Consider the following 26,188-nt stretch of genomic DNA (forward strand, 5'->3'; position numbering starts at 1 on the left):
TCCAAACATCTTTACACCAAAATAATTTCAATCATCAATATATTTTATAGCAAATAGAAATTAAAACAACTTTTACAAAACTCAAAAAACCTCACATTAAGATTTTTCTCTCTTAACATATTTTAAATGGGTTCCACCATTTTTTGAAACGCCAATAACAATATTTCTAAAACATTTTCACAATCTAAACAAAATTCTTAATGAGTTCCACAACTTATTTTTAATGGAAGCCATACAAAGTGACGGTTTTTATACGATCCGACAAGCAGATTGTATGTAAATCCAAGGTCGGAGGCTATGGTGGTTATGCATCTACATTTTGTTCTGGAATGGCTGTTGGGGAGATCCACATCCTCTCATCTTCTCGATCCTATGGTAAAGTAAGAAAACTTTTATATTAAAAAACCAAATAAAAATCAAAACTCCATCGCAGCATTATACATCGTCACTAAATTCCACATTCTCCCAAAAGAATACATGTGATCCTTATGGCAGGGACAAAAGTAAAAAATACGGAGCTCACAAGTTGTGAAAGAAAGTGACCGCCAAGGAACTAAAGAAGGAATGGCAATCCTCAGGTGTCCAAATTCTTTACTTTTTAGATATAAGAATAGCCTAGCAACTAGGTTAAGGAAAAACAATAAGATAGATATGAAGATGGACGAATTGGAGTTTGAGCAAGATTTGAGAGACGCTGAAATCTACACCAACGCGTGGGACTCACATGCCTGCCACATTGCGGCCACGACGGTCTGATCTAGAAGATCTAAGGGTGGAAAATCTTATTATCCAGCACGTGTGACAAATCGGGTTCCGGAAAAGGGAGGGGCATGAGAGACGCGTGCATCGTTTCGGCACACCGCCATTTCTATACAAAAGATCGGCAGCTGGGAGTCTTCTCCTACTACACATGCATCTCAAAGTTGGCTGAAAAGTTGCAGATCAATCTCTCTCAACCTTGGAGGAAAAGTGATGGCAAAAGCAATTAAAAAACTGAAAATGACTCCATGGACAGGGTAGATAGACAGGAAAAGAGGAGGGGAGACTCCCTCCTCTCCGGCAGAAAAATCAGCAGGGAGAGGTGTTTGGGCATTGGGGGTATGTGTCTCAGGAGAGTCGGGACCTTATTCTGAAACTAACTTGTGTTGTGCTTTCTTAAATTTGCATGTATATGCAAGGGCTTCAAGTTTTCATTGACTTTTCTGCAGTTTATAATTCCTCAACAGTACCTGACCAAAGGCCACTCAGAGTCACTAGACTCTGTTGGAATTAATTTATGAAGAGCCATCACCAAATAAAAAGGAATATGACTAAATATTATAATGCCATGATCGCTACTTCCATGGTTAAATGAAGATGATCAGTTTAAATTTTAGAGGCCAAGAGTATGTTTCAGTTTTAAATTTATTCTCTCAGGTCATGTTCATGAAGTTGAAAGTAGAACAAACCTGAAAGTGGCATTATAAAATCTCCATTACATAACTAATTAATGGATAGCACCTGACAGATTCGGGACGATACATAAAAGTTCATAGCCAAGTGGAAAGGATTCTGTATAGGTAAAATAAATGTGGATGTAATACATTGCATCCCGTTTCTAACCTCCAATTTTCCTTCTCCGACATTGTGAATAGAAGCTTTCATCTGAGCGGTTCATATCTACAAACACAGTCGTATATGTTTCCATTAATCAATTTCTCTGCCAACCTCTGATTCTTCACCATTGCAAGCTGCAAGACGAGTTTCTCATGTTATGTGAAGTGTCAAAGGAAAACATTAAACTTCATTTCCAGCTCTCAACATGGTTTCCCGGTTTTCTGGCATGCATGCGGGTAGAAAGCACGGATATTGCTTTGATAAGAAAAAAAGGAAATACCTCTTTTGATATTCAAATTCATCAAGGTATGAAAAGATTTTAATAGTGGGGGTCATCAAACTTGGTAGCGCATTTGCTCAGAAAAATTTATCGGGCTATTACTTAATCAGTGGAGTTTCCAAGTAAGTTATTAAGGCCAGACAAATAATTCCACCCCTCTTTCACATACCAAATGAGACACGAACACAAAGTCTTACCTTCAAGGCATCACATTTAAACTGAGCATTGAAGTTGGTGTGTAGAGCTCTACCCATACCTTCTAGAATAATCTGCACAGTACAAACTCTTATTATTCTGTGCCTTGTCTCTTTGTTTCTTATTATGTTTGCAAAAACCAGAAAAAAATCTAACCAATAGAGGAAATAAAAATATGAAATAAAAGAGAAAAAAGATGTATTATTGTATTAAGGCCATACACAAGGTAATGCTTGCGAGGATTTCAATTTAGTGGAACAAGCATCATACCAGATCGGCATCTTTTGCAGCAGCAGCTAGCTCAGAGCTGACCTGCCTTAAGTCAATGCATGGACTCCCGCACCCATTCTCAACAACCATCAATGGAACCGAAGATGAATTTTCTTTATAACCATCTAAGGTGTTGATCATTGCATCCACAAGTAAGCCTCCTGCTTCAGCAGCTCTGCGAAGAATGTCACAATGCTGTGGACTAGAATAATCAGTTTCATTATTTTGATTAAGTGAGAAGATATCAAGAATGCTGTGTAGTGTATGATATAACCATGAATACCAAATTAGTCGAACAACAAAATGGAGTAACTCAGATTACATTTTCAATTTGCAAAAAATATATAAACACTACATTAACCATAATCCATTGAAAGATATGTAGAAGGCAACTAAATGGTTTTAGGGACAATGATATGAATCTTTATAGGGGACACCTGAATAAAAGAAAGTTTGTGTACAGAAGTGCTCATGTATATAGACAGACCTTGGCAGCCTCAGCTACAATTTCAGGAAGCTCCATGGCAGTTACATCATTTAGAGCAGGGAGTGAGTTTGCAACCAAAACAACCTGCAAAGAAAAATTTCATGGTTCATTTGGCAACATAGATTTATTAGAATATGGCAGACGAAACTGAGCCTACATGAAAATGACCATTCATATTGACTGTTCTCTCTCTTAGAAAACACACACACACACCCACACACTCTGACTACATGACCTAAAACACCATTTCCTGCAGAGACTCTGTTGATTGGTTAACATCATCCCCATTATTAACCAATAAACACAAGACAAACTGGGCAAGAAGCGCTACTACCATGGCTGGTAGACTAAGCCCTACTTCAACACACTGATATAAAAGCTTTGTTAGCATTAGAGGTAGAATACTTACTTCAGTTCCACGTCGAAGGAGTTCCCTTGCAAGGGGAAGCATCCCTAGAACAACGTCGGCACCTGCGTTGTCTACAAAGAGTAAAGCCCTTCTATGTGGGGAAGGCTTCTTGTCTCCAGACCCTAACATTCTCTCTTTAAATACATCAAAATCATCCACCTAAATGATGTTAACAAAAGGTTTTTGTTAAGAGTTTTCTAAGCAGGTCTCAAGTTATATCAATATATAGCACATTAAGTTTGCTAAATGTTATTTTTGGCTCCACTTACTCTCCAAGGTCTTTGCATCTTATTGCGACTCATTCTATAAATCTCAATGATTGTGCCTTTATGATAGAGATCCACACAAGCACGGGCTCCCCAGTCAAAAATGTTCGCAGCAAGAACACCTTCAATTAGAGTTAGCAGCCTTGTTTCCTGTAAGATTTTTTAATAGAGTAATTACAAAAGGTCAGAACCAGAGTCACAGGCTGCCAGGTACAGCCGGGTTAATGTGCTGGCAGGAACTGGATGATCGTAAAAAATAGGAAGGTTTTGCATAATTCAAAATTCAACTAATTGTACAGAGATTACAAGTGAACTTAAAGTAAAATCAATACTACAATATGCAGTAACTTTCCTATTGAACCCTTCACCTCTTTCCATAGAGCAATAAGAAGCACTGAACAGAAAAATCATAAATACACATACCTCGCTCATGCTATCTAGCTCTATTAAAAGGTCGGGTAAAACAGCAAGCGATGCCTCATTTTCCCTGTTAGTCACAAAAGGTGGGAAAAATAAATAAGTACACGTAGTGCTAAGGAGTATTTTAGTTTTTGTGTGTGTGTGTGTGTGTGTGTGTGTGTGTGAGAGAGAGAGAGAGAGAGAGAGAGAGGTGCATGTGTAATGTCTCGTGGGCCTTCTCTTTCATTTCATTGAATTATTTTGTAGATTCATATTGATATATGAAATTCCATGGCTAAAAATCGCTTAATTGATATCATATAAGAAAAAGATACATCTCTGTCTTGCACATGAGAAGATAAGGAGTATCTGTTCTTGTTTTACTGAAAACAATCTTACATAGGGCAACACATTATGTAACTGAACACATACATTCAAGAGTAGCATCGTGTCATGCATTTTGCAACTTATTTTATGCTTGTAGAACTAAACAAAATGCACTGCTCAATGTAGATTGCTTAAATTGAGAACATAAAAACCATCTGGAAGTAATGCACAGATACAACAAATATCCTGTTGCTATGCAGAAGTAAATATTCATTCCATGTATTCCAAATGAAAAAGAAAAAAGAAAAAGAAAAAAGAATCCATTCCCTATCAGTGCAATAGGTCATAAAAGGAATCATAAAATCTTCAAAGCTTGACCAATAAAGATGCAGTTACCTCTGTTTTATGCTTCTATAGGCGTCAACAAATTGGAACTCCCTCAAGCACTCCTCCCTCAGCTCCAGTAGATTGGCCAAGCCTAACTTTCCATATGCTGCAGGCTCCTCCAGCAACCTATTCAGCCAGTTGGATATTAGTAAATGGTACAAGAGTTTGCTTAAAAAATCTCATTCCCAAACTGAATTCCTTTTTATCTTTTCCCTGAAAAAGTAAAACTCCACAATAAAATGTATAAGATATGATTTATCAAACCATAAATTACCTTGCCAGATGTGCAGAAAACGCACGAGAAAAAGCATCGCCCCTTCTTTTAGCATCATCAGTTCCCCCTTCACTTGCTACCGCCTATCATATTTCACATATATCTCACAATCATAAAGTGACAATATGATCATCGAGGTTGCACATTAGACAATAAATGTAGAAAGTTTTCACATTTTGATTTACTTCATGACATTTAAAAAATATAGGTGTTTTCAAGTTTGTTCCCCAGTCTCTAGTGGTGGATTGGGGGATAATAATTTGAGGACTTCAATAAGGCCCTTTTGGGAAGTGGTTGTGGAGGTATCATCGGGAGGAGGAGGCTCTGTCAAGGGTAATGATCGATTCTAAGTAAGGAAGTGTTAGGGGGGCTTGTGTTCTAATGAAGTCAGAAATTCTCATGGAGTGGGGTTGTGGAAAAATATACAAAGTGGATGGGGAAGAGGGGGCTTTCTAGGTTTTTCAGTTTTGAGGTAGGTATGGGCTCTAGAGTTCTTTTTTGGCATGATGTTTGGTGTGGAACTAGGGCCCTCAAGAGTGTACTCCCCACTCTTCCGGATAGCAAGTGATAAGGAGGCCATGGTGACTGATTTATTGGATTGCTCCAATGGCTCTATTCAGTGGAACATTTGTTTCCTCATAGAGGCCTAGGATTAGGAACTTGGATTCATTGCAGATTTCTTCAGCTGGTTGCATGCTACGAATGTTGGTATTGCTGTGGAGGATAGGATGATCTGGACTAGGGCAGGAGTAGGACATTCACGGTATGATCTTTTTACAAGGCTCATTCGGTGCAACATAGTAATCATTTTTCCTTAGAAGAGCATTTGGAGATGTAAGGTACCTCTCCAAGTTGCTTTCTTTGGTTGGTGGACTGCTTCTATTGGGAAATCCTCACCATTGACAATTTGAGGAAGTGCAGTCTTATCATGATAGACTGGAGTTACTTGTGTGAGAATAATGGGGAAACTGTGGATCATTTGTTATTATATTGTGAGTTGGCCAGGTTTTTGTGGGATACTGGACGGGTGTAGCATGGGTTATGCCTGAGAGGGTGGTGGATATTTGGAGTGCTGGAGAGGTCTTAGGGGTAACATCCATATAGCTGCTGTTTGGAAAATGATTCCTCTTTGTATCAAGTGGTGTCTTTGGATGTGGAGAAATGGTTGGTGTTTTGAAGACCGGGATCATTCTAAGGGCAAAAGAGATTCTTTTCAACACGCTATTATCTTGGGCTTCTGTCATTGATTGTAACGGAATTAGTTTTCATGATTTGCTTGTATCAATTTCTAGTTCCTAGTTGTTGTTATGTGCATTTTTTGTATACTTCCTGTGTACTTAGGCTATACCTACTATTCTAGCAATAAAATTTTATTTTACCTATCAAAAAAATATTGGTGTTCTCAAAGTGAACAAAATGCTATCTAAGGGAAAGTGACCTGTAATTTATAAGGTCCTAGCTAACAGGATGAAAGTGGCATTGCAGAAGGGGATATCTTGGGCCCAAAACACTTTTTTTTTTTTTTTATAAGGTCCTAGTCAACAGGATGAAAGTGGCATTGCAAAAGGGGAAATTGGGCCCAAAACACATTTATCAGTGGAAGACATATTCAAGACCAGTTCTTGATTGCTAATGAATGCCTAGGTACCATAATCTGTCCAGGGGTACCAGGGGTATTACGCAAATTGAAACTAGGGTAGGCCTACAATCATGTGAATTGGGTACTGATGTTGTACTTATTGAGGATGTGGTATTAGGCCAAGTGGATATCATATTGTCTCTCTACTGTGCATTTCTCCATTTTGATTAACAAAACGACTTCCAACTTCTTCAAAGTTCCTGTTGTTTGTGCCGAGGGGAACCATTATCCTCGTTACTCTTTGTCACGGTAATGGAAGCTCTTAACCGAATGTTAGATGGAACAGTGAATGGGGAGGATTTTCAATGGCGCAAAGAAACTTCAACAAATTAGTAGTGACTCACCTCCTTTTTGTGGATGATACATTGTTATTCTGCGAGGATATCCAAAGCGCTTCCAACATCTGCATTGTTTGGTCCTATGCTTTGAGGCTACTTCAAGGCTGAAGTTAAATTGGCCGAAGAATAATTGGTCTCTGTTGGCAATGTGGAAAACATTCGGGCCCTAGCATGTATTCTTGGGTGTAGGGTGGCATCTTGCCCATAAAGTATTTGGATCCCCTTTGGGGCACCATAAAAGGCAAAGTCAATATGGGATGGAATCATTAAAAATAAGGAAAGGTGATTGGCAGATTTATAGTGTCTTTATTCATCAAAAGGGGGTCGGGTCACATTGATTAAGAGCACTCTCTAACTTGGCTTCGTATTTCTTATCTCTCCCATCCCGGTAGGCATTGCTCATTAAATCATTTTGCTTTGCTGTGCTCCCTCGCTTGAAGATTAACTTGTCGCCAAGCTAATTAAGAAGCTTCAAAGGGGTCTTGTGGGACGGTGCAGATGGTAATATCAAATGTCATCTATTTAATAGGCCAATGATATGTATGCCAATCTCTTCAGGAGGTCTAGGGTGATGGATTTTAATCAAGCTCCACTAGGCTAATGGTTGTGGTGTTATGCAATGGAGAGGAGGCTTTCTAGCGATCAGTTGTGTACACAAATTATGGAAGCATGTGAGATGATGGTGCTCTAACCTGTCAATAGGCCTTTCAAAATAAGGGCGTGGAAAAACATTCTGCGAGGATGGGGAGAATATTCCAGGTCCATTAGATTTGAGATGGGAGATTAATCAAAAGTTAGGTTCTGGCATGATATGTAATGCAGAGATTAAGGACTCGTTTGGACATTTAGAATATCTCATAATATTTGTGAATGGTAGTGAAATTATTTGAATAAGATGTTTTATTGGGTTTTGGAAAATGAGAGACAAAAGGTTGAATAAAAATATTATAAAGTTAAAAAATTGTTTGAATATTATCTTTGTTTTGAAATTTGAAAAAGTTGTATTTTTTTTGTGTTTTGTTTGGAAGTTTGGGGAAGTTGTATTGGGTTTTGTGTTTGGTTAATGATTAGGTAATGATCAGATGAAAAAGTTGAAGATTTGTAATTAAAAAGTGTTGTGTTTGAGTGATGTTTGGGAAGGAAATATCTGAGAATACCAGAGTCTCCAAACTAACCATAAGCCCTAACTGTAGTTTATCCAAATTTGTTTGGAATCTCCTATTATAGGAAAGATCTTGTGGCTGAACTTCACCAAGATACTAACAGCACTCCACGATGGAGTATCTCCTTCATCAGAACAGTATAGGATTGGGAGATGGTACTGATCTATTTGCTTCTACACTTCTTGTATTCTCTCAGATTGAGGGGGGGGAATCGTGATGATATTGCGAGGTAAATTCATCTAGAATGAAGTTTGAGGTCAGATCCTTCATCGAATCCTACATCCAAGGCCAGAGCACACCTTCCCATGGAAAAGTATATGGCAGAACAGATCCCCCTTCAAGAGTGGCCTTCTTTGTATGCACAGCGGCTCTAGGAAAAATTCGGACTATGGACAATTTAAGAAGAGACACAATGGTGATTGGTGATGGATTGGCATTCTATATGCAAGAAGAGAGGGGAAACAGTCGACCATCTTATGCTTCACTGTGAAGTGGTGAGGGTCTTGGGGGCATCAAGCTTCCATCTTTTTGGGATTGAGTGGGGAATGCCCCATCAGGTGGTGGGGTTAATGGCGGCATGGGGTAGTAAACCGGGAGGTAATCTGAGTCTAAATGAATGGAAGACGGCTCCTTAACCTAGAATGTAGTTAGGTGTTCTTCTATATACTTCCTGTGTACACGGGCTATGCCTATTTCATTTGTATGAATAAAATCTACTAATTACTTATTAAAAAAAAATGAATGGAAGACGGCTCCTTTGTATTTTGAATGAAAGCAATGCCCACAATCTGAAGATTGTGGCTTATCAAAGTAAAAAACATCTATGCTTAAATCATTGTATGAGTAATTATCCACCACAACGACTCACTCTTATTCCTTTGAGTTGTTCCTCCTTTTGTAGTTCTTGCATTCTTAACTAGGTGTTCTCTTATGCATACTTCCAGTGTAGTTGTGTCACAACCCTAGAGCCTTTTAATGCATACTGATGACTTTATCATTGTACTTGAAATGCACCTTTTGTGTTTTTAATAAAAATTTTATTACTTACAAAAAATGAATATTGATGACTTACAAAAAAATATTGGTGTTCATCAATTCCAAAGGTACACCAGTAATTAGAAGATATTTCACCTTTTTCCACTTATTGCATAGCATATGGGAATCACGCGAGGGGGAGGGTGAGAGATATTCAGGGTATCATGATTTTAGCTATATTTACCGTATCAACAAGGTCTTGCAAATGCTCTGACAGCACAGTGAACCAATACCTACATCAAGAAAAGCATCTTAAATAAGCGAAAGAGGCATTAGATTCATATTTTTGGAAGCAATGATTGGGCATCAATCAATACTATCATTTATTCTTCAAAAAATATTTTTCAGGGATTCCTGGATAAGCGGCATGTTTAATGTCTGTACTTACTCAAACTCACTGTGATCCGAGAGATCAATAGTGTTAGGCTCATACCTACAGGGATGTAAGTCAATGTATATGTCAGAATATTACAAAGAAAAAAGATATAACAGAACCGATTACTTGTACCGATTACAGCATAAATAAACACTACTCGACAAGCACAATGAGCATCTGAGATTCTGAAGTCCACAATGGCGACAAACATTTTTTTTAAACAAACTGTTTCTATGCATAAAGTTTGACGCTACCAATGCCACTGTTACCTGACAATTCAAATCTACTTAGGCTCTTTTTTTTTGTGCTACTTCTCTGATGTGAACAGTTGATCAGTTGAAAGTGCACAAAATAATATCCAGTTAAAAAGTGGCAATGGCGAAAGGAGTGATGCAATCTAGGAATATGAAGAAGTACTAATTCTTCGTTCATTCATGTACATGAATTTACTTTTTTGTTGGTAGATAATAATACTCAGAGATTGAAAAGCATAACCAGTTAAGAATACAGCAACAGAAGGAACAAGAGACTAAGTCTGACTTAATCACAAGATCAGATAATAAACCTTGCCAATTTTTTTTTTTTTTATAAGTGATAAACCTTGCCTAATTACTTCAATGAAACTTTTTTTTTTATTTTTTGCCATCAATGAAGAGAACTAATCCACTATTAAGGATCAAAAAAAATTTTAAAGGTTCAAAGATAATTAAACAAACGCTCATTAATCCAATATGTGACAAGTTTTAAAAAGAGTAGTGCAAACTATTTAAAAGTACCATGAAGCTTATCTAACTAAAAGTAGTCGAATAGTATGTAATTTCACGTACGTTTTTGGGTCAGCCAATAATGGAAACACCTCTAAACTGGGGACCAGATGAAGAACACCAACATTTAGAGCACTTGCATCAGATCGCAGAATACCTCCTTTGGATGAAGGAACTTCAAACCCTCCAAGTCCAGTAGTTCCCGGTGGAGCCATTGGAACAGGGGCAGTAATCTCAGTTCCTTTCTGCAAAAACTTCTCCATCCATGAAATCTGCATTTCAAACGATGTGAACGGTATATGAGAAGTTGTAAGAAACACAAAAAATTCAACCAAAATACTTCAGAAGAGGCATGGACTTCTTGAGCTAAAAGAACAAAGCATTGGAGGAAAAACTCAAAATTAGTTAAAATAGAACATTGGCACTTCAACCATCTACAGGCCTCTCTCTTCAAGAACTAGACTATCAAACATATCTAGACAAAATTCAGAACAATTGGCTTGGACCCCTTATATGATTGTCTAAAGTTTCCCCGCATCTAACACATCAATAAAATGTTAGGCCATAATTAAAAAGGCAAGAAAAGGAGCTAATTTTGCTATGAAAAGGATCCAACTCTTTTTAATTAAGTTTTGCCATGAAGAATTATCTTTTTTAGTTCTATATGAATCCAACAGAACACACAGATTACATAGCAAAGCCCATGCTTACCAATAGGAACTGGGAAGCCCCAGCATATGTCTTAGACACGGAGTGAGGAAAACTAAAGTTAACCTTACAGGTACTTTTAAAAGAGAGGAAAAAATCAATATATAAACCCATGATAACCCTAATTATATTGAGTGGAGTGGAAGTAATGAATAAATCTACAATACTAACATCATTTCCTAAACAGGTTCACTTTGCACTATGAAGTTGTAAAACAGATTAGTTAGCCACAATTGGATTCCTCAACTTTAAGGATTCTCTTGGTCACTTATTAGTGTTTTTTCTTTTCCACCTCTAATAGCTATGCAAGTGGAGGCTGAATATATTCCAGAACAGAGAATGTGGCTCCAGAGAATCACAATAGAGAAGTCACTTTTGCCCACTTTTATTGGTGTCATTCCTGTACAACATTATGCTACAATTGGTAGGGCCGTCTTAATATTTAATTGGTTAACAGCCAAACTAAACCTAACTCATCTACCATCAAGGCTTTGTAGTATGCAGAATACCCAACCCAGCTTCATCATTTTCAAGTGGGCTGGCAAGTCCATGTCAGATTTTGCAAACTCTTAATACACTTGCCTTCTCATTCAAATCCCCAAGTGGTGGACCGTGAATCTTTCCTCCTGTGTATGGTGCACCCATTGGGAACCTTTCAACTAGCTGATGGGCCATCAAGTCATCAAGACCATGTTTTTCATAGCTCATGAATGCACCTAAAGCTCCCAGAAACCCTTCATGTCGCAAGAACATTGCTTGCGCTTCTCCTTTTGACCTAAAACAAAAAGTCATATTTTAAAATATCAAGAAAAAGAAGTGAGGATTCATGAAACATCTCAGACAAGAATTTCCGTAAGAAAAACAGTTTCAGCCTTGGTCACATTTTTTTGTTTTAAATCGAAGATAAAAATCTTATTGTTAATAAAGGAACACAATACCAGAAATGAACAGCAAAGGAGATAGTGTCCATGGTGTAAGCATGCCCCCTGATAAAAAATCCTCCAAAAAAGATTCTCTTTATCCCAAATAGTAGTGCATTCAAGTAAGAGATCTGCACAGCAAGAGTCAAATCAGATCCTTTTTTTTTTTTCCTTTCAAATCAGATCGAGCAACCGTTAACATATAAATACTAACTATTTGATAGGTTAACTAATCTAAAGATTCCATAACTATCTGAAGGAACACATATGGAGAGAACTTTTTCATGAAAAAAGAAGATAAATATCAAATATCAAAACTATCTAATAATAAACCAAATATTATACCAGTGAATATCAAATAGTACGCCCTTAGAAGTCATGAGCGCATGTAAACAGCAGTGAGTTCACCAAATATGCTTTTCTTTTTTCCCTAACGGAGAATTTAGAGCAAGTTGGGAATAAAGTCTCATGCAACAAAGCTGAGCAAATTCATTCACAGAAACAGTAAACACCCTTGTAACATGCTTTAGATTTCAATCTAACAACAGTTCCAATAAAAAGAATTGCAACAATAATCAAAGAATATTCACAAGTGGCATGAACTTTTAACACTACTCCTATTAGATTCTTTTGAGCAATGCCATTTTCTAGCTTTTGTAAAGCAATTTTACAGCATGTAGTTAGAAAGTGTACTAGTCATTAACACTTTAGGCATGTTGTCAGATGCTTCAGATGTATTTTTCTTTGATAAGTAATAATCCATAATTAATCTTTTTTTTTATGAATAAGAAAATTTTATTGAAACAAGTAACAAGGCAAAGCCAAGTACACAGGAAGTATACAAAAACTGAACCTAGTTACAAGTCAAGATCTAGAAAAAGAAACAAGAAAATCATGGACACTAGTTCCATTAAACACAATAGCCAAAGCCCACTGAAATAATGTATTAAACAAAAAACGTCTACATTCATCCACCGAGTGTTCCTTATCTTCAAAGCATCAACCATTCCTCTCAACCAAAATACACCACAAGGCATAAAGGGATCATATTCCAAACAGCAGCAATTTGCAAACTACCCATTAAACCTCTCCAACAAGCAAAAAGATTCACCAGCCTTCTAGGCATCACCCAAGCCATCCCAATCCTATTAAACACTTCATACCATAACACCCTAGTCACCTCACAATGTAATAATAAATGATCTACTGATTCATCAGATTTCTTTCATAAGAAACACCAATCCAAAACAATTAATCCACGCTACCTGAGATTGTCCAAAGTCAAAATCTTCCCTAAAGAAGAACACCAGCCAAAGAATGCAACCTTTGAAGGCACCTTACTCTTCCAAATACTCTTCCAAGGACAAGAGTGTACCCCATTAGGCCTAGCCAGCATCTTGTACAAAGATCGAATTGAACTTCTTATTACCAGTATGCATCCAGACCATCTTATCACTCTCATCCTGCCCAAGCTGATAAACCAAACAATTCAGAAACAGCCTCCATTTCCCAATCATTTACAGCTCTACAAAATTGAGCATTCCAATGGGATGCACCACTAGAACAATCCAAAATCTCAGCCATGGAAGCCTCCGGATTCTGAGAAAGACGAAAGAGGTCTGGAAAAACAGCACTAAGAGCCCTACCACCACACCATGGATCATGCCAAAAATGAATTCAGGAGCCATCACCAACCACAAAAATAACATGTTTTACAAAAGCATCCCAACCACACTCCTAATATTTTTCCACACCTCCACACCATAAGTACCTCTTACCTCATTAGAACTTGACCCCCCCCCCCCCCAACCAAAAGGTACTCCCATATTTTGAATCAATCACAACCCTCCACGAGGAATTGTAGTCCTGATGATACCTCCATAACCACTTCCCAAGTAATGCTTTATTAAAAATACTCAATTGTCAAAACCCCAACCCACCACATGAAAAAGGAGTACAAATCTTATCCCAACTAACCAAATGAAACTTGGTTTCCTCCCCTATAATTAATCGTTTATTAAAAGGCGCAACTCAAGTACAGAGGAAGTATACAAAAGAAAGCCCTAGTTAGAAGAACATAAGGATACCAAAAGTCATGTAGATTAAGCCCATTAAATTCTATGGAGACAATTCAAGATAAAAGAATACTGATTAAAAAAAAAAAAAAAATTTTAGATCCTACAACCCTCCTTTTGCAATCCTCAAAGATTCTGTCATTCCAAATGCTCCAAATGAAGCAAATAGGAACCATCTTCCACAGCTGCGATTTGAGGGCTGCCAACTAATCCTCTAAGGGAATTAATAAATCTACAACTCTTCTGGGCATGACCCAAGCTAATCCAACCTGACTGAAAAAGTCGCCCCACATTGCACTTGTAATCTCACGATGAAGTAGAAGATGATCAACTAACTCCTCCCTCCTTTTGCACATACAACACCAATTAATAACCATAGTATGTCTCTTCCCTATATTTTTCAACGAGGGCCTGTTTGGGAACACAATATTCTCAGATATTCTTAGACTACTTCACTACTACTCACAAACTATTCACTATTAATTAGAAACTATTCACTACTATTTGCATTATCATTCACAAACTATTTCACTACTATTCACATCTGAGATACTCTTAGTATCCAAATGGTCCAAATGGAGCGTCAGTCTATCCTAATGATGTTGTGCAAACAAAGAGCATAGTTGTCAAGGGAACCTTTATCTGCCAAATATTCTTCCAAGGAAAAGGGGTTATTATTATGAGGAATAAGGGTACCTGCCAGAAAGTGTATATTTTCAATTCGTTCTTTCTATAAACCCCTCACACAACCGCAGAATAATCACTTTCCAGGGAGAAGAATCTGGAGAAATAAGGCGCCTCCTAGGGCGGCATTTTTTGCTTGGACAGTGTCTCTGAGAAAGATTTTGACGATGGATAATTTACAAAAACGTGAGGTGATAATGGTGGACTATTGCTATATGTGCAAACAAAGTGGTGAGACTGTGACCATCTTCTACTACATTGCGACGTTGCTAGAGTGTTATGGGTCAATGTATTCAGACAGGTAGAGCTAGCCTGGGTTATGCTTGTAACAGTGGTCGAACTTCTAGCATGTTGGATGAACCTAGGCGGTATTTGTGGAAGATGATTCCTATCTGTATTCTTTGGTGCATTTGGCAGGAATGAAACGACCAGACATTTGAAGACAGGGAGCGTTCATTCGAGAATATTAGAGTACTTTTTGTTAGAACTTTGTTTTTTTGGACCAAAGTTGTAGATTTCAATGACCTCGATTTTCTTATTTCTATTTCTTCTTCCTAAATAGGTGTTATCTCTTGTATACCTATGTGTACTTGGGCTATGCCTATTCGTATTAATATAATATAATCGTTTACCTATAAAAAAATAAAATAAAATAAGGGTACTATAGAAGGAACAAACACTAGCTGGGAAGTGTTTACTTCCATAAAAATAAAATAATATTTTATGGTATGTTGACTTGATTAGAAATCCAAATGATTGGGAAGTTAATGTTGTTTCAGATTTTTTGGGAAGAATTTATAATTCAAAACTGATGCATGGAAGAGAGGATGGGCTATTGTGGGACTATGCTGGAAATTTCAGGTTTTCAGTCAATTCTTATTATAAGGTGCTTAATTGTCATTTTGGCTGTGTATTTCCATGGAAAAGCATTTGGAGGGTGAAGGTACTTACTAAGGTTGCATTCTTCAATTAGGTGGTTGCTCTAGGGAAAGTATTGACTACGGATAATCTTAGAAAACGTGGTTTGTGTATAGCCAATTGGTGCGTCATGTGCAAGAAGGATGGAGAATCTGTAAATCATCTGTTTTTACAACGTGAGGTGGCAAACTCTTTGTGGTATGATGTTATTGGTCAGACGGGTTTATTTTGGGTGATGCCTAAGGAAGTAGTGGAGCTTCTTGCATGTTGGCGTGGTTGTGAGGTGAGGAAAGATGTTGCAGCTAGGTGAAGAATGATTCCTTTGTGTTTAATGTGGTGTCTATGGCTGGAAAGAATGAGAGATGTTTTTTTAAGACAAGGAGCGCTATTTTGAAGATCTTCGAAACTTTTTCTTTTCTACTTTGAGTTTGTGGGCTAAGACCTTCATAAGGAATGATGAGAATGTACTGAATCTGTTTCTGTTTTATTTTTCCTGTTTTCTAGAGTGTAGTAGATATTTCCTTTGTATACTTTCTGTGTACTTGGGCTATGCCTATTCGTGATAATAAAATTCTTATTAATTATCAAAAAAAAAAATCACTAAATGCATCCACCTCCCAATCTCGAGCCACCCTGATGAAGCTTATGTTCCATCAAAGAGGGTCAATACTAATGTCCATATTGTTTGCTACTAATGATGCGTCCCTAAAACAAGCAACACCACAAACATTGGGGAAAGCTTCCTTGAGGGTTGTGTCACCACACAATACTTCATGCCAGAATTTGATCCTAAATTCATCTCCCACCTCAATTTGATCTTAGAAAACTTCTCCCAATCTTTCCTAATATTCTTCCATAATCCCACTCCATGGATTCCATGGACCTCATTTGACAGCATCCAACCAACATGCTTCCATACTTAGAATCTACCATTGCTCTCCACAATGACTCTCATTCTGGTAACACCAAAGCCACTTCCCCAATAATGCGTAGTTAAACCTAAGCATATTTCAAAATCCCAGTCCACCCTCAACAATTGGATAACATGTCGTGGACCAAGTCAGCAAGTGATACTTTGACACTTCCCTTAACACCGCCCCCCCTCCCCCCCCAAAAAAAATAAAAACAAATAAAGGAAGTCTCGTTGCATCCTCTTGTAATAACCCGAATTGTGTGATTGTGTAATGAAAGGCAATAAATGAGATCCCACATTGCTTGGAGGGAAAAGTTCAAGCCCTTTATAATGATTCCAATGGGGTCCAATTGTAAACTTAACTGACCCCTTTGGAGTATAGGGCTAGATATTGCTCGATCAGTCCCTGGGTCATTACAAATGGTATTAGAGCCAATCCCAACCAAAAGTTTGGGACTTGAGCTGTGCCCCCAATGATAGATTTGGTTCCAGAGGACATTGGGGATCTGAGGGAGGATGATTGTAACACCCTAGATTTTTTTATTGTGTATAGGATGGTGGTTAATGGGATCCCATACTGCTTGAAAGGGAGAAGTTCAAGCCCTCTATGGTGATTCCAAGGGGTTTAAATTGTTACCTTGGCTACTAATTTTGGAGTATGGGCCTCTAGGTCGTTACACTTCTCAATACGATTAGCCAAATCAGCAGGGAGTGGAAAGAGAGACATGAAATACGTAGACAAATTTGACGAAGTGCTTTTAATCAATGTAACCTTCCTCCTTGGGGCAAATACCAGTGGCAAGCCCGATGTTGAAGCTTCTCTACTACTTCATCCCAAATGCCTTTGCTTTAAAAGTGGCTCGAGACCAAGATACATGCCTTTGCAGGATAACCTAGAATCTAACACAGGAGAAACACTACAACAAAAAAATTACCCGAGAATTTTCTCTTAGATAATACATATATGTACTTAACATATGAACCTTGCAAATATGACAGAATGAGCTGGCAGAACATCTTTTCTTTCTTTTCTTATCCCATATACTTTGGATAAGGTACCATTGCAATTTCATGATTAGAGAAATACATGATAAAATCATGTGATTGTACAACTCACCTGACCAATATTATAAGAAATCATTCGTAAGAGTGAAAGGGATATATCTTCAGGTCTGTAATCCTCAAGCTCCTTGTTATCTGAAATAGCCTTGCCAAAACTAGAAGCAATAGTTGACGCAGAGAGACCAATCTACAAAGATTTTGGATTAGGGCATACTTAGACAATCTAATGGATTTTTTTTATAAGTAAGATTGATTATAAAAATTAAAGTAACTCATGCTAATAGAATCTACAAATAAAAGTCAGGACTACTTCAAAGCCCTGAGGATTTTCTACCCATATGACGGTAATATATCCCAATAATACAAGCAGTGAAGGTCAAGATTTGAAACACACCTTGGAGTAATCCATACCACCGTAAATGTCTCCAACAAGCATGTCTATGGTCCTATTATTTCCCCTTTGACTCAGCTCTAGCAAGTCATCAAAACTAAAAATAAAATAAAAAAAAAGAATCCAACTATGAAGCATTTTTAACAAAAATACTTGACAGAGAAGTGGATATATAAGAATACCAAAGAAAAAAAGACTGGGAATCTAAATGACCTCTTGCACTTTGTTAACAGCCTTCCCAAGCCCCAATAAGTACCACCGCCAACATTTGTCCCACTAACTCGCTGGAACTTCCCATCCCCATCAACCTATCACAATTCAAATCAAAAGCATAGATAATAATCAAATAATTTTCTATCAGACTTTAGCTCGGCAGTTCAAAAACCAAGGGAGAAAGCTAATATACCTTGATCATGCTAACACCAGATCCAATATTAACGAGAAGATAAGGAAACAACTCATTGTGGTCAATCTGCACAAACTCTTTCTGACCCTCCATGTGAGTGAAAGCTTCATGGCGAATAGCCTACTAAACACATGGTAAAATATCTAATTAGTTATTTAGTTAATTGTAGGATTAATGGAGGAAAAGAACAACCACAAAATGGCACCAAAGGATAAATAGTCAAAAATATGTTTTTTTTCTCTTCATAGAAGTATTTTTTTATGTTAATATACTTTTTTTTTATAGGTAATTTATGTTAATATACTCCCCAAACGAAATATTTTGTCAAACATGATATCATATTTTTTTTTCGTTCATTGCCATGCCAACAATTTGAAAGCAACAATATGAATCATCTGATAAAATCTTGATCTCTTAGAAGCTAAACCTTCAATCAAAAGGTGAAAAAAAATTTATTCCTGATTTATAATGGCATGAAATTTTACGGAGGCAAACTGTTTGTTATGCACTTTCTAGTGCACTTAAGTTGTTAATAGGAAAGTGAACGCCCTCAGCTATTCGCTGTAGCTGTTGTGATACGTTGATGCAGGCACTGCATTGTAAACTAAGGGGCATAGTCAAGGTTAAACTCTTCCTCCGGAACACCACCCCCCACCCCCACCCCACCCCACGGCAGGGGCCAAAAAGGGGAGAAATCCAAACCTTACTTAGTGTAAATTATTAATCTATCCCAGAAACTACTAATTTAAGCCCTCATCAATTACACTTCTAATAGAACTTTCCATGAAAAGTGAGCATAGATAAGAAATATGTATACTCTGTTTTTTCATGTTCTAAAAGGTGAAACAAATTATAATCCAACTAAAAACCCATATCCGATTTCCAATTAAAGTTTTTCATTAATTTTATATAAAAGATTAAGGAGTAAAAGATTTACGTATATGCATAGAGCACAATATAGAGATAAGTAATCCTATCATCAGAAAGACATTGAATTTCAAATAAAAATTCCACCTTAAGCAAAAAATTTGCTCCAGCCACGAGACAATTCATTTCGTCTTCTTTATCCAGACTAACCCCAAGCCTTTCCTTGAAGAGGTCAGCAAACTTATATGCTCCCCCACCTGTAGCCTTCGCACAGAATCAACTTGTTGATATGTCTTAAAGGTAGCCAAATAAAAGTCCACCAAAGCAAAAACCATCTTATGTCTTAATCAAACAGTTTTCCAACAACAAAACTCAGGACTGCCCTGCTCTACATTCACAATCATGACTGAAGAAGCAAGAACTTGCAATTGCAGATAAAGGGATCATTTTGACAATGTTTGCTGGATTCTGAAATAAAGAATTCATAGAGTAGGCACATTAATGCCAATTGGAAAGAAGAGGACAGAGAGGAAGTAAGACCGATTCACTGTTAGACCAATGAATGGACGTGAACTCAAAGAGGGCCTTTTATAACAAGCCAGGAAGCATATTATGGGCAAAATGAATTTAATAAAGAGTGCAAATGCACAACCACTTAATGGAAGAATATTACAATGTTTATCCAGGTCTAGAAGAAAATTGGTCCCATTTCATTCTGTTTTGTATTCCTATCTAGAAAACCAAATATGATAGTCTATGTTTCGTAGTCCTTACAAATATTAGTTTCTCAAAAGTAAGCATAGCCCAAAGATGGTTTACTGCAAAAGGGATTACAAAAGGTAAACAAGCAATTGAAATGTTGAAAGCAGTCATGAACACAAGTTTACCTTTATAACAGTGTTTTCATTGGCCGGGAGTTCAGAATGCCAACGAGCATCCATTCCTGTCCATATGAGAATTCCAGAATTAACACCCAAAGAGGAGAAAAATAAAGTAATGAACATGAATGTAAGTAACTCCAATATAGTCACATAAACTTGTAGAAATCAACAAATATGATACAAGTGGAACAAACTACAATGTTTAGCAGCAGCAGCAACAACAATTATAATATTAGGAGCAATAAATAAGTAATCACGTAACTTTGAAGCCAATCAAGATAAAAAGAATGCTTAGAAATACCACCGCGGTGAAGCTGCTTGGAATAAATAAAGTCTAAACAGTCGTTAATCTTGCTGGTTTCAAACTTCACAAAATGAAGCCTCCCACCAAGAATAGGGTAGCTTCTCCTATTACCGTTGGAGATTCCCAATCTCTCCTTCACAGTCTTCTTCCTCTTATCATTAATTGATTGGTCCTCGTGTCTTGAGAAGTAGACCAACTTAATGAGTGATCCTGGCGATAAACAATTGAAAAATCTTACATTCCAATCAAACTTCAAGAGGCCACCACACTTTTATCAAACTTTGGCATATATAAAACCCAAAAAAAAAAAAAAAAATTTAAGAGACCCAAAAAAAGCAACAGAAAAGGCAAAAGGCACAACCCAAACACAAAACAAGCCTTCATTTTCCTTCTACACCGTCCCCCAAACACAAAAAGCATAAGGCACAACCCAAGAGAGAGTGAAACAAGTCACAAATAAGGCAATGCAATGAAAATCATAACAGTGATATAAAAATAAAAAATAAAAAAGCATACCCAATAAACCATAAGAATAATTGCCTGAAAAAAACATAATAGTGAAATATACCTCCGATGTCAAGAGCCAGATGGGATATATCATCAGATTGATTAGGCAACAGAATTGTGGGGTTCCTCTCCTCGAAATTCCCTTGAATTGCAGCCTTGCTGAGGTCGAGCTGAGGCCTTGAACTGGACCGGTGAATCAAACCGCCGGCTGGAGGGGCCATATCTCTCTCACCCAGAACACTCTCCTCTGCAACCACACCGACCACCTTGTCTATATGCTTGTTGTTCCTCTCTGTCTCTTCCTTTATATTGTTAATTCCAAGTTCTGGTTCCTCTGTAAGGCCAGCCATTAATCCAAAATCCCTCGCCGCTAAGCTATCTGCCTAACCCAACCCCAACAGTTTTTGGTCAAAGGCCTAATGTTCTCTTGTCCTATACTCAAAAAGCATAACAATTTTCGTCAATAATAGGGCACAAAAGCTGAAAATAAATAAATACTTTCATGAAAATAAATCTGGATAAAATGATTGGTTATCCAGCAATTACAAATCAATATCCCATGCACTAAAATTCAACTTGGCAACTACAAGTATTGCCAAGGAAAAGACAACTCAATTTGAAATGATCTTGAATTAAAAGGAAAATAATAACTTTTGAAATCATAAATATGATGACGACATTACTTATCAATAAATAAATAAAAATGATGACGACACAGTAAAAAACTGGAAAAAATTACTGAGTCTAAAGATTAGCTCGGGACGAGCCGAAAAGACAGTTTACATTAATGCTAGAAATATACACAGGGGCTCAAAATTAACTAAAAAAATAATTTGAAACAGTAGGAATATACTACTGCATCCCCATGAAAATTGGAAGTTTAAACGAGCAAAGAACAAAGATCCATAAAAGAAAACAATAATAGTTCATAAACACTGGGTTTAGGTGAAGTGAGAATGACTAGTCGACCTGAATCCGAAACAAACAAACGACAAAAACAAAAAGGGGAAAAAAAAAAAAACAAAGAATGACAAATGAACCGGTGTTATAAAAGCGTCGACCGTAAATATGTGTGAACGGTTTGATGATCTGGTTGGTGACCACCAATACTGGCTCGTACCTTGGTAACCAAAGATTGTCTTCGTCCCGCAAAAACTGGTTCCGTAACTTTGCAAACAAGTTCAAAGCAACCGGTCGTGTTTGTGAATTGCGATCGTTTCGGTCTATCGGCCTCTTACAGTAATTAGTCGTACTCGCGCAGTCGCACTGGTTGTGCGCGTGACAGTTACGCCCATCCCAGAATTCAGCTGCCTTTCGCTGACGATGAATTTCCTTCAGGATATGATAATGCTATACAGTCACGCAGGAGATAAGTGACATGGAATTGTTTTGAAAATTAAAAAATTAATTTTTTTAATGTATATTTCGTATTTTTTTAAAGAAATTATATAGTGATTGTATACTCTATGACTACAAATATTATTTCTCTTCGAGATATACCGTAATAAACTTTAATGACAAGATAATTTATGATAGGACGATATTAAAAAGTTATTAATATTCCGCTAAAGAAATAGTTTTATTTTAAAAATAATTTTATTTGAAAGTGTCTATACCAAATATTATTCACGTGGTATAATATTATTTAAAAAATAAATTTTAAAATTAGAATCTTACAAATCAAATCATGTCATACGAATATTGTATGGTGTAAAGGCCTCTAAATAACATTACTCTTATTTCAAATTGGATTAGATGAAACTTTTTAAAAAATTTGCACAAATCTTGATAATAGTAATTTTACATATAAGTCTTTTTTTTTTATTAGTTAAGGAATTTGTCATAACTTATTTTTTTAAGAAAGTATGTAATTATTATATGTTTAATGAATACTTGTCATATTTATAGATGAGTTAATCGAGTTTAGAGGAAAATCTTATCCTTTCTGTTAATATCTAATTGGTTATTGAACAAATAAGCATTTTCTCTAAAAATTCTTGAACTGCAGTACGTTTATTATGTGTAATATGTATAACACATGCCTGCTTACATGGAATTTACTCTAATTTCAACAAGGAAAATGTTTGGGTCATGGATAATGGTGGTTCTCAAAAGTGATCGATAATTTTTTTTTTTTTTTTTTTACTTAATAGTTAAGAAAGTATTTTTTAATGAATTTGTAATTTTTTTTAAATATTCAAAGAGATTTAAAAAATGTGTAATTTGTACTATCCGTACAATGTAAGAATAATCTTTTTTGAATGACCCTAACATTATCCTTTCAACAAAGGTAAAATGAGATCAAAGAGAGTGCCTTCTTTTCTCTAGGAAGAAAGAGTGAGGTTCCAGTGCCTTGGGTTTACTCTCAAAGGTTTCCGTCTCACTTCATGTGAGCTTCGTGATTTAGATTGTTTGTGTTTAGTTTCTCAATGCAGGCAGAAGACTTGGCAACGCAATTTTAGAGGCTACATCTCTCCAAGGAAGAAAGTTCTTTTTTCCACGTCAATCCAGAAAACTACACAGAGGAAGATGCATGAGGCAAAAACTGTCTTGTGGGGAAGGCTCTAACCGAAAAAAGTGTTAATAGTGAGGGTTTTAGGGTCACAATGTCTCAAATATGGAAGTTGGAGGGGTGGGTTATTTTTAAGGAGTTGGGAGAGCAATGTTTTCTAATTGAATTCCAAAAGCTGGTAGATAAAGAGAGAGTCTTAAGTGGACGTCCATGGTTTTTCGATAGACACCTTCTGACCATGATGGACGTGGATGAAACAATATCTATCCATGCTTTACAGTTTCGTTTTGAACCCTTTTGGGTGCAGCTGCATAACCTTCCGTTAGCAACCATGACAGAAGAGTTTGGGCAACAGTTTGCAGGCTCCATTGGTCACGTAATCAGAGTAGAAGCTGAGGCTGATGGACGTGCTTGGGGGAGGTGCCTCAGAGTGAGGATCTCCATAAACCTTTGTTGAGAGGGAAATGGCTAATGCTAAGTGAAAAACAGCATTGGATTTCCTTTAAATATGAACGTTTACAGAGTTTCTGTTTCAAGTGTGGGGTTCTTTCTCACAAAGAAAAAACTGTGCACGACTGAGAATTGATCAACAAGGAGATGAACAAGCGTCATACCAGTTTGGCCTCTGGTTACGAGGGCAACCCAGGAACACAAACATTTTTTATAATCGTAGATACGGTGGTAGCGGAGGTGGCAACCACCGCAATGGTGAACAACAAGGAGATAGGGATCGTGTTGATCAAGAGGACTCAAAGTACAATAGCAAATTTGTCAAAGTGGAAGTCTTGGAGGGAAAACAGGAAACGTCCCCAGTGAAAAATGAGGAAAAAAGAAATCAAGGGGTCCAATCTCAACCACCAACAGAAGAAGAAATAGTGGGCAGAGGGTTTGTTCAGGGTGATTATCCTGTGAACCAGTTAAAACCTCAGATAGGAGATCATCTCCCAAAAGCCTTGCAGTCAACGCACGTGCATGAGTGCTTTAGTTTCGAGGGAGCCACCGAAGCTACAGACATACAAGGGACCCATAAGAGCATGGAATATGGGTCTGACATACCAAAAAAGGCACATGAGTGCAGAGAAGGAAACTGGCCCCCCGCATCTGACCTTGAAAAGCGGGAAGGTTTAAATAGGAGTGTGGTGGCACCTACTAGGAGGCCTAATGCTTCTAGGCAACAGGGCTCTGGAAAGAGTATGGGGACATGCAGGCTGGCTAGCACAGAAGATCATGTGAATCCTAGTAGGGGTGACTTGGTAAGCACTGTCAGAAGGTGGAAAAGGAAGGCCCGTGAAAGGGCCATCCATGAGGAAGGCAATGGTGGTACACCACTGGCTGATATCTCCAACAGGTCAGCTAGAGTTATTTACCAGAGGGGATGCAAGAGAAGGAAGACACATATTAACTCTGTTTCAAAGAAGTTTAAGGAGCATGATGGCACAAATGAAAATTAGTTTGTTCAGGCAAAGGCTGGTTTCCAGCCCTGCCATAATCAATGAATATCTTGGTGTAGAACTGCCGAAGGCTTGGGAACCCTCAGTCAGTTAGTGTCCTTAGAAATTTATCTAAGGAAAAGTGTCCATTTTTAGTTTTCCTAGTGGAAACTAAAAGTAGAAATAAAAGGATGGAATAGATCAGGAGAAATTTGAAGATGGAAGGTTGTTTTGCAGTAGACTGTGTGGGACTAAGTGGTGGTATTGCTCTTTTATGGAAAGAAAATTGGAATGTCAAAGTGATTAATTACACTAGATGGTACATCAGTGCACTGATTTAGGAAGAAGACAGTGGACCAACATGGCAATTTACTGGTTTCTATGGCCACCCAGATACTGGAAAAAGGAGCAGTAGTTGGCAACTTTTGAAGATGCTAAAACTTTCCAGCTCCATGGCCTGGCTTTGCTCTGGAGACTTCAATGAGATCCTTTACCAAAAGGAGAAAATGGGAGGAGCAAACAGATCCTATAAACAAATTGAGGAGTTTAGGCAAGCAGTAGATTTATGTGGCCAGATTGACATTCACTCTTAGGGGCTAAGCTTTACATGGTCAAATAATAGGTTTGGAAGGGATTTCACATAGGAAAAAATAGATAGAGCACTTGGCAATAAGGAATGGAATGACCTTTTCAATCATGGCTCGTGCACTACCCTTGCAGCTGTAAAATCTGACCACTCCCCTCTTCTCATTGAAACATGCAGAACAAGTTACAAGAGAAGGAGAAGAAGAATGTGCTTCAGATATGAGATGGCATGGGAGCTAAAGGAAGATTGCCAAAAGGCTATTAGTGAGGCATGGCAAAAGGACAATGGAACAAGCTGTGAGGCTAGTGTTTTGAGGAAACAACTTGATGCCTGCCAACAGGAGTTGCTGGTCTGGAAGCAGAAAATAAAAAAATAACAGAAAATGACCATCACACAGGGGCTACAAAGAATTGGTCACCTCCAAGAAACTGGCTCAGGCAATCATTTAGCTTCCATGAAACGGGCTTAGGAGGATGTGGTGTCTGCTATGACAGAAAATGATCTAAAGTGGTGCCAAAAGGCAAAGCAACACTGGCTCAAACATGGAGATAGGAACACCCACTATTTTCATATGCAGGCAAGTCAAAGAAGGAAGACCAATACCATCAAAAGGGTCGAGGCTTCACAAGGAAGGATTATAACTAAGCAAGCAGAGATTGGAGGTGTCTTCACAGGTTACTTCTCTTCATTATTTGCTTCCACACATCCTTCTAATATTGAAAACTATTTGTTTGCTCTGGGAACAAAACTGGATTTGGAGATGCAGGCTTGGTTAATGAACCCTTTCAATAGAGAACATATAACATAGGCCATTTTTCA

General features: G+C 37.5%; 1 protein-coding gene across 2 annotated transcripts; it reads right to left on the reverse strand.

The window, feature by feature from the left end:
* Positions 1 to 1,370: 1,370 nt before the first annotated feature.
* Positions 1,371 to 22,176, reverse strand: LOC121236951 (pantothenate kinase 2). 2 transcript variants are annotated; one of them, XM_041133476.1, is made up of 23 exons: positions 21,962 to 22,176; positions 20,903 to 21,273; positions 20,332 to 20,544; positions 20,037 to 20,092; positions 19,297 to 19,413; positions 18,283 to 18,402; positions 18,090 to 18,184; positions 17,880 to 17,973; positions 17,541 to 17,672; positions 11,852 to 11,964; positions 11,496 to 11,688; positions 10,269 to 10,477; positions 9,454 to 9,498; positions 9,250 to 9,298; positions 4,891 to 4,973; positions 4,626 to 4,742; positions 3,927 to 3,990; positions 3,507 to 3,653; positions 3,238 to 3,396; positions 2,829 to 2,912; positions 2,342 to 2,536; positions 2,074 to 2,145; positions 1,371 to 1,730 (listed from the first exon to the last, which is right to left on the reverse strand). In XM_041133476.1, exons 2-23 carry the CDS (start codon positions 21,189 to 21,191, stop codon positions 1,641 to 1,643), a joined length of 2,736 nt encoding a protein of 911 aa, XP_040989410.1. In that variant the 5' UTR covers positions 21,192 to 21,273; positions 21,962 to 22,176; the 3' UTR covers positions 1,371 to 1,640. The 2 variants fall into 2 exon arrangements, with proteins under 2 accessions (XP_040989410.1, XP_040989409.1); XM_041133475.1 differs by having other exon boundaries at positions 21,903 to 22,176.
* Between the last annotated feature and the right edge of the window lie 4,012 nt (positions 22,177 to 26,188).

The sequence above is a fragment of the Juglans microcarpa x Juglans regia genome, chromosome 6S (assembly GCF_004785595.1).
Source record: "Juglans microcarpa x Juglans regia isolate MS1-56 chromosome 6S, Jm3101_v1.0, whole genome shotgun sequence".
NCBI classification, from domain to species: Eukaryota; Viridiplantae; Streptophyta; class Magnoliopsida; order Fagales; family Juglandaceae; genus Juglans; species Juglans microcarpa x Juglans regia.